General features: G+C 51.8%; 1 protein-coding gene across 2 annotated transcripts in view; it reads left to right on the plus strand.

Moving 5' to 3' along the window:
- The window catches only part of LOC121444066 (casein kinase I), a 29,403-nt gene extending 23,135 nt beyond the window's left edge, over positions 1-6,268 (plus strand). Inside the window, exons 8-10 of one of the 2 annotated variants that reach the window (XM_041645812.1) lie at positions 218-357; positions 3,147-3,209; positions 4,257-6,268. In XM_041645812.1, the coding sequence (XP_041501746.1) occupies positions 218-357; positions 3,147-3,179 (173 nt within the window). In that variant the 3' untranslated portion in view covers positions 3,180-3,209; positions 4,257-6,268. The remainder of the gene's footprint in view (positions 1-217; positions 358-3,146; positions 3,210-4,256) is intronic. The other variant, XM_041645811.1, reaches the window with a different exon arrangement.
- The last annotated feature ends 2,219 nt before the right edge of the window (positions 6,269-8,487 follow it).

An 8,487-nucleotide genomic window follows, 5' to 3' on the forward strand; every position in this document is an offset into this window, starting at 1 on the left:
CTGCATATGTACCTAGTGCCTGTGAAGGGAGAAGGCGTCAGATCTGGAACTAGAGTCATGGATGATTGTGAGCTGCCGCACGGGTGCTGGAACCCAAACTGGGTCCTTTGTAAGAGCGAGTGCTCTTGACCTCGGAGCTGTCTCTCCAGCTTCAGCTACGGAGATGTTAAGGAGCCCAGGGTACTCAGTGGTTGTGGCTTCTCTTCCTCTCTTCCAGCCAACACCTCTCCTAGGCCCGTCTCTGGTATGGAACGAGAACGGAAAGTGAGCATGCGGCTGCACCGTGGGGCACCAGTCAACGTTTCCTCGTCTGATCTCACGGGCCGACAAGATACCTCTCGCATGTCCACCTCACAGGTATGCATGTAGAGCTCACTGAGGCCTGGTTGCGCCAGACCCCAGGGTGGGGCTGCGTGTCCTTGTCCCTGTGTACCGGCACTGGCTCTCTCCCTTACCTTGCCTTGAAGCCCGACTTTACGGTTCACAGTCAGGAGTGGGTGGCACTTGTGAAGAGTGTCTTCCTTCCTTCTCTCTTCCTCATTTTTGAGGGTATTTAACCAGCTAGGCTTCTAGTTATGTTTTGCTTCTTGGTCGGAGCCTCTGACTAGCCGGATTTCTAAAGGGTTTATTTCCTGGTTGGGACTATAATGGGCTGTGAACTATGTGTAAAACTCTTTCACTTCTGCTGGATTTCAAAGGGACATCCCTATTCCTACCCCGCTGCCTTCCCCACCAGGGGAAGCACCGTATGCCTGCTTGCTCATTCCTCCCGTTGGGGAGAGGTCTGTTATAGGCACACCCAGTCTTTTTACAACTCCACTGTGTTTGCTAGCAAGGATCTCCTTAGCAAAAAAAACCAGGAAAGGCAGTGGCTGCATAAGAAGGGTCCCTGGGGGGAATCCTTGGAGGTGCCAGACGGTAAGGTGTTCTCTTCTGTCGTCCTGTCTGTCCCTAATAAGGGAGGTGCTCAGAGAAGGCAGTGTAGTTTGGACTAGTTTCCAGACCCTTCCTCTTAGCCACTCCCTCATCCGCATCCAGGTTCTCCTTCCTGTGCTTTTGCTTGTCTTTTGCGTTCAGAACTGCATTATATTCAGCAGATTAGAATAGCTTCGGTCTACATTATTAGGCTTCTTTCTCTGACGTGAGTTTTAGAGTTTCCCTCTTAGAGTGGGTAGGGCCAAGGTTGTGTTTGAGGAGGCTCTTACCAGCCAGTGCCACTGTTCACCAAGAGCTCATTTTAACCTCTCTCTGGTTACAGTAGGGCCTAGCATGGTGTCTGAATGGGTAAGGACTAAATGTGTGTTGAGTCAGTACAAAGTCGCTGGGGCCACCCTAGGACTGGTCTAATGGAAATCAAGACTGTTGAAACATGTTCCTGTGTAAAATGACTGCTTTTGTTTGTATGATAATTTTCTCCTGAAGAGACAACCGATGTAGGGAGTTTGACAAGGGATAACTTAAGTTGTAGGCCTTGAGGTTTGACATCATGAGGAGATTGAGTCCCTCGGTTTGTATACTCTGAGCTCAGCTCCCTCATGGAAGATGTTTTGGTTTTTTTGTTTTGTTTTGTTTTTTGAGGGGGAGGAGGGAATGCATTTCTACATAAAACATTGTGTTGACGCCTAGGAAGTGGCCCATGCCTGTTGCCTCTACAACCCATGATGTGGTGGACCCTGGCTGGGTTTGGACATTTTCATGCCAGTAGCTGGGCAGAGACAAATGAAGGGATGGCAAAGTGGTCTTTTTTGTTTTGTGTTTGATTTAGTTCAATACAAAAACGAAGCACCTGGTAGTTTTGGATCCAGGAAGGAAAGAAAGAGTCAGGAAGTTCTATGGCTACCAAGAGGACACGGGGTACAGCCCAGCTGCTTCTTTAAAAGCTGTGGCAGAGAATAGCATTTTTCTCCATATGGTGATTTGGGCCTCAGTCGGTCTCTGGTTGCTTGGTCTCTCGTGTTTCTGCATGGAAAACTATTAACAGGCTTGAACATGGTTCAGAGGCTCCCTTCCTAATTTCCTTAGTTTTTCCTTGGGCTACCTTGGAGGTTTCCTAGATGCTGCCTGTGTTGTGGTTGTCTGTCTCCACAGCTGCACCTTTGGGGGAGTTGTGCTCCTTAAGAGCCTCCCTTCACTGCGTAGTAAGTACCACCAGCACCAGTGCGCTGTCCTTTGTGTGATGGCCTTCCCTCTCCAAGCTTGGCAGGACAATAGTAACTTGTCTCTAGAGAGTTGGAGTCCAGGTAGGAGTGGTGGCATCTGCTTAGCATAATGAGCTAGAGGACACCATGCGTGTGTGTAAGCCCTGGAGCAAGAGCATATAATCTTCTGCTGAGCTTCCTCATAACTGGTGCATCCTGTGAGGTACAGTGTGATACCCACAAGTCCTTGCACCCAGTTAAAGCCCTTGTTCACCTCTTCTGATGATAAAGTGTGGTGCAGGTCCCTGAGGCGGCCTGTTTTCTGCAGGACCTCAGCCTTGCTCCAGCTTTACCCACAAGCAGCTGCTTCTTCCTCAGCATCTTTCCTTCCCTAAAGGGCACTTGAACATGTCTTCTGGGGAGACCATGTTTCTTGGTATCTGTGCATTTGCTCTCATTAGCCAAAAGAACATAGGCTTTGCAGGGCATCTGATCTTTGGATCTCTATTTGTTTTTCCTTTGTTGAAAAGAAAGGTCTCCTGTCTAGCACAGTTCAAAATGTGTTAGGTATTGCTTTTGATACTTCACTTACTCCATGCCTGCATTAAAATAAGATCATTCTGCTGCTCTCATTAGTAGAGAGTTTGTCCCGTGGGTGTATCCTGGGAGGTGCTATCCCTTCCACCTACTGCATAGTGCTACGGAACCGATTTGTAGGGCTTCCTCAGCCCCGCCGTCCGCTAGATTTCAGTTTCTCCAGAGCATGAAAGTAGAAGGTTCCTGCTGGAACAGCAGTGGCCACTTTTATCAAAGGTCGTGAGAGACTGATGAGCTCGTGCCCTGTGCGAAGAGACTTGCCATTAGCTAGTGTCTCTTGGTGTCTTGACCTGGTGAAAGCAAGGGGCACATCAAGACTCAGGCTCAACACAGGCAGCCAGGGGACCAGGATCTCATGTGCTGGTCTGACCAGCATGACACTTACCAACAGCTGTCTTTTCCCCACCTCAGAATAGCATTCCTTTCGAACACCACGGCAAGTAGCTGCTCGTCTCCATCGGAAGGCAGCACTGGGTGAGTGTGCTCACGGTGGGCTCTGCAGGTAGCAGGTGCCAGGCAAGGTGGGAGCCACTCCCCACCCGTCGTCTGGGCTCGCTGGTGGGCTGGGCTTGCATGCCAAGTGCTGGAGGTAGAGTGAGATGACTTCTGCTTGGTTTTCTTCACGTGTGGGCTATGGAGTAGCTGCGGTGAGCTGCCCAGTCTGGGGGGTTAGTGGCATTCTTAGCATCTCTGGACCAAGTGATCTTAGGGAGCCATCCTGCTGTGCCTTTGTCCTGCCTCCCTGTGACTGCATTTGGTGTGCTGAGCTGCCCTCAGGCCTGTGGCTCTGGGCATAGTGCTGGCACCTGTGTCTGTTGTACTCGGCTGAGTGGTGCCGTGCTTGGTGTTGGGCTTTCTTGAGCTCATGCAGACTCCGAGTGGTCTGCTGTGCCCATCCTGGCTTTTTCAGTCATTCCTCTTCCTCTCTCTCATTTATCGCTGTCCTCATTTTATGTTTCTTTCCAAACTTGGTACCTGCCCGGCCATCTTGTCCATGCAGCTGTTGTCTGTATTAATCCAGCCACAGCCACCTGCTACCCTGCCGTCCGCATGGCTCGGTGTCCACGCTGAGCTCCTTTCTTGTTGGCCACATGGCACTTGGTGGTTCCTTCCATCAGAGGCTTGAGCTTTGGTGGGGTTGTGCTGCTGGGAGATCTGCTCTGTTTAACACGTATGTGCGTTCTTGGAGATGTATTGGTAAGAATTGCTTTCCTGTCCTCCCTAAGGGACATGCGTTTCAGAGCTCCGAGTTCTTTCCAGGAAGGTCCACAGGAGCACAGCTCTGCAGTCTCTTGCTTGCATGCCTCCTCTTCCCCATCTTCCTGTCCTGTGTTCTGCTCAGCGCCTGCCCTGGCTACAGAGGCCTTTCTGTGCAGCCAGGGGTGAACGTGTTTAGATTGAAGCCAGGTGGCATTGTGTCCCTTCCCTCCCAGGCTCTACTGTGTTATGTGCGCCCAACTGCCTGGCTGGCCTGTTCCTCTGGCCCCATGCTGACCTTGTCCTGTGCTTTGGCTCCGACAGATTCCCGGTCGGGTGGCTTCCAGTGGTCTTCAGTCTGTCGTGCACCGATGAGAACTCTCCTTTTTGCTGTGAAGGGCAGACAATGCATGGCTGATCTACTCTGTTACCAATGGCTTTACTAGTGACACGCCCCCCGGTCTAAACCCGAAATGTTAACGCCGGGAGCTCTCCAGGCCACTCACCCAGCGACGCTCATGGGGAATCAAACACAAACTAAATGGACAGGCTCCAAGAGCTGCCATCGCCAGGGGCTGCCACCACCAGGGGCTGCCACCACGGCCCCATGGAGCTCAGTTATCATGGGGCTGGAATGAAGAGCAGAGGCTGGGAGACCATTGCAGAGAGAACCCGACTCCCTGTGAAGAGCCTCTCCGCTCCCACCAGTGGTGGAGGACCTGCACTCCCTGACGATCCCACCGCAGCTACCAGTCTTCTACTTGGTTAAGACAGTTTTGTATCATTTTGCTAAAAATTACTGGCTTAAATCTGTGTAAAGAAATCTGTCTTTTTATTGTTTCTTTCTTGTCTGTTTTTGCGGTCTTAAACAACAAAAAAGATGTTGACCTTAAAGAATCCTAAGACATGCTGGCTTGGAGCTTCTGTGTATAATGGAGGCAGGCAAAAGAGGGGCACATGTGAGTGTCGAGGGTGTGTGGTTTGTTTGTTTTGTTTTCTCGTGTTGTGCTGTTCACTTTAGGAAGGAATACTCATCAGTTGTGTGCGTGTGTCTTGTGGGCTCCCATCAGCCTCCTGTGGGCATCTTGCTGACCCCTCCCCACTGTAAGCTGATCCACCTGCAGTCATCAGAGCAGGGAGGGTGCAGAGCATACGCTCATCAGAGCACTGTGGCCGTGGCCTGACGCTCTTCCCAAAGGAGGCAAGAAGGAAGTCAAACTGAAGAACTCACGTGGAGAGACCTTGAGATCCGTGCAGGCTGCTGGAGAATTCCGAGATTCAAAGCTGAGCTTGTGTTTCTGGTTTCTGGGAAGAGGATTGCGGTTTTGGTAGTGCTGGTTGCCTCTATGCCTTTGAACTTGGGAAGTTGTTGAACAGACCGAGTCCTATCATGCAGATGCCACTTAGGTCTATCGTCGCCTCTGCTCGGAGCCCAGGATTTGCCCAGAAGGACCAGTGGCCAAAGGGAGTCAACCCTGAAGTGCCAAGAAGCAGGCAACTGCCTACCCGAATCAAGACCCTTCGCCTCCAGAAAGGCGTGGTGCCACACGCTTGGTGGTCTTCAGCTGGACACATCTGAGGGCTGGGCTGCTCTGCCGCTGGCGGTCAGGATGCCAACATGTTTGTCCCCACCATGGGCACCGGATATGAAGAGACAGCAGGCCCTGAGCTCCCCATCTGAGGAATGGGGTGCAGTACGTGTGTCTGGGTGTCAGCCTGTGGAGAGAGTTATGCTGGCTCTGGCTGGTTCCCTGTTTGGGTTTGGTTCCTTGGTACTGAGCACTGGTCTGAGATCAGGGAACACACTGATGATGTGCGATAGCCTCCCAGAATGTGGCTGTTGGTTGTGCCAGCCAGCCATCTGAGCCTGTGGGTGCTTCTTTCTGAGTCCTGAGCTGGTTACTCTGCAAGGATTTTAGGGTGCAGGGACTTGACTGGGTGGGAGACTGTCTGGGAGTGCAGAGGGAGGTTGGGGGGGGGTTGGGCAAGTTTGAGATTTTTGTTGCAAATCCTTTATTAGAGTTGGGCCTCCTCTCTCCAGCGGCAGGCCTGCCTGGCGAGTGTTCTTTGTAGACACCTGTGGTGCCGAAGGGGTATCGGGGTGGCCTTGAGACTGATCCAGGTTCAGCCAAGCCCATTGAAAGTCCTCCAGGGGGTGGCTCTGACGGTTCTTGCCTAATATTTAATCTCATCATCACTCGCAGGAAGCGTAGTTAGAATGTGTGTATCAACCTGTGTCTTGGTGACCAGTCTCTGAGCTGTGCGTTTGTACTACCACTGTATTTGTGTACTTTAACAATTGTGTAAATAATAAATTCATAATGACTTCTACCTTTCTTCCCTTCCCTTTGTGTGGTTTTTCTTTCAGCAACTGAGTTTTCAGAATGTGTAAGCCACATGAAAGTTAACTTGGTGTGGGTGACAGCTGAGATTAAGACAGTCTCTTTCTGTAGTCCAGGCTGTCCTGGAACAGTCCTGCCTCAGCCTTCTATTGGTGTTAGAGACCCAGGAGAGCTAGGTCCAGGGTGACGTCCTCCTCGTTCTTTCTCAGCCTGTGGGTATTGGAAAACTAGTTGGAGTAGGTGTCAAAAAGATGGCTCCCACTTGGACTCTGGTGTGCAGTTCAGGGATACTGTGACAGTTCTGTGAGCCCTTCTCTCACCTACCCTACATAGCCCTCGGAGTTGGTGCCCCTTTTGAGGGGCAGGGAAAAGCTGTCAGACTGCTATAAGTAGGTCTGTTCCTGCTGTGGAAGCCTGTCCTCTTGGGAATTCTTATCTGTGTCCTACTTGGAGGCTCAGATCTACAGTCAAATGCTGCCAGGATTTATGGCCAAAAGCCACTTGGTATTTCTCTGTATGTGACAGGTGTTGACTTGCTAGAGAGCGGAACTCCCCCAACCATGCCTGAGTTCTTGCTCCTCTAACCCCCATCCTCTTCCAAGTTGCTCTTCAGCCTTTCTGTTTGTACCCTGAGCATCCCAAATTGGCTTCTGGCCTGCTTGGTGGATCCCAGGACTGCTCGATTCTGTCCCTCATTAGCTAGGGCAGTGGCTCTCAACCTGTGGGTCCCGACCCCACTGCCAACCCTCTCTCCAAAAATACATAACAGTGGCAAAATTAGTTATGAAGTAGCTGGGACATAGGAGCTATATTAAGGGGTTGTGGCATTAAGAGCCACTGAATGGGAGGTGAAGTATTAGTGCCAGCTCTGCCTAGCGCTCCCCCCTGTTGCAGCCTGGCATGGGTCCCTATGAACATTCCACTGTTAGATATTTCTCGCCTCTCCTGGAAAGGTTTTGTGCTGGAAGTGAAGTCTGGGTAGACTGCACTGGAGACTGGGGTCCCACAAACGGCTGTGCATCTGGGCCCAGCCTAGCTTCCTCAGATGGCACAGGGTCAGTAGCCACTGGCCATGAGGCTCCTACTGTGATTCACACCCTGACCTCTATTCTCTGCCAGGAGTAGGGTACGGGATTGAGGGGACGGGCCCAGTGAGGTTGGCAATGCTGGCCTATGAGCCTAGCTCATTTGGCTCTTGAGTTGGGGGTGATGGGATATCCGTTTCCCTTACTGCAAGCCCAATTATGGGTGGGCCTGGATGGATCACGGGATACTAAATGCAGCCTTCCCTTGGCACTCCACTCAGCCCCTGCAGGGCAGTCTGTGTCCTTTGGTGTCTCCAGCTGAATTCAGAGGCCTCACATCACCTGCTTGGGCTGGGCACCGCTCTAGGTTCCCCAGCCGCAATACTTTGAGGACTGTGTTTCCTTCTGTCCAATTGGAAAATATCTCCGTGCAGAAACACAGATAAAACTACCTGCTCATTACAGGGCCCAAAGCTGCCACCCTAGGGTGCAAGTGGGGTCCCACCAGCACAGGCTTGGGAGGGCCCTCAGGGCTGGTCACCCAACATCTTCCTTACGAAGACGATCACTGGGGATCTCTTCCCTATAAAGAAGTGTCTTTGTAAAAAAAAAAAATGGTCCCAACATCCTAACAGTGACTGCTTGTGTGCATGAAGCCGGACCATTTTGCCATTTCCTGACTGCTTCTTGTTCGCATAGACCACATGCCCTGGGCGCAGGTGTGGGAAGAACAAAGGGGAGGGGCAGCATGACCTCTCCCCCAGGGTGATACAGCTTAGTGAGGGTCTGATCAGTGCAGATGGTTCTAGAAACAAGTCCTCCCTGTGCCCAGCCCCAAGAGCCACTCTCAACCAGTGATTCCACCAGTGTAATTGCTGAGGTTCGCCCAGAGGCCAACTGAGAGTGGGCAGAGCAAGCTATGTTCCCTGAGGCCCAGTGCCTCTGCCCCACCCAGCATGTACCCTCTTCCCCCACCACTTTCTCTTCCCCTCTAGTTTCCAGGGGCAGCTGCTAATGGCCACAGTCGGAGCTTAGCCTGTTTGGAAGCCTGAGGTCCTGCCATTCCCATTTGCTCTGAGACTCCAGAATGCATGTGACCACAGCTGACCTCCTAGAGGGAACAGAAACACCAAATGGGAGAGGCACCCCAGAGTGTTGAGACTGGGTCAGAGCTGCAAGGCCTTGACC

The sequence above is a fragment of the Microtus oregoni genome, unplaced genomic scaffold, assembly GCF_018167655.1.
Source record: "Microtus oregoni isolate MIOR12 unplaced genomic scaffold, Mior012 000117F_ref0000505, whole genome shotgun sequence".
Taxonomy (NCBI): Eukaryota; Metazoa; Chordata; class Mammalia; order Rodentia; family Cricetidae; genus Microtus; species Microtus oregoni.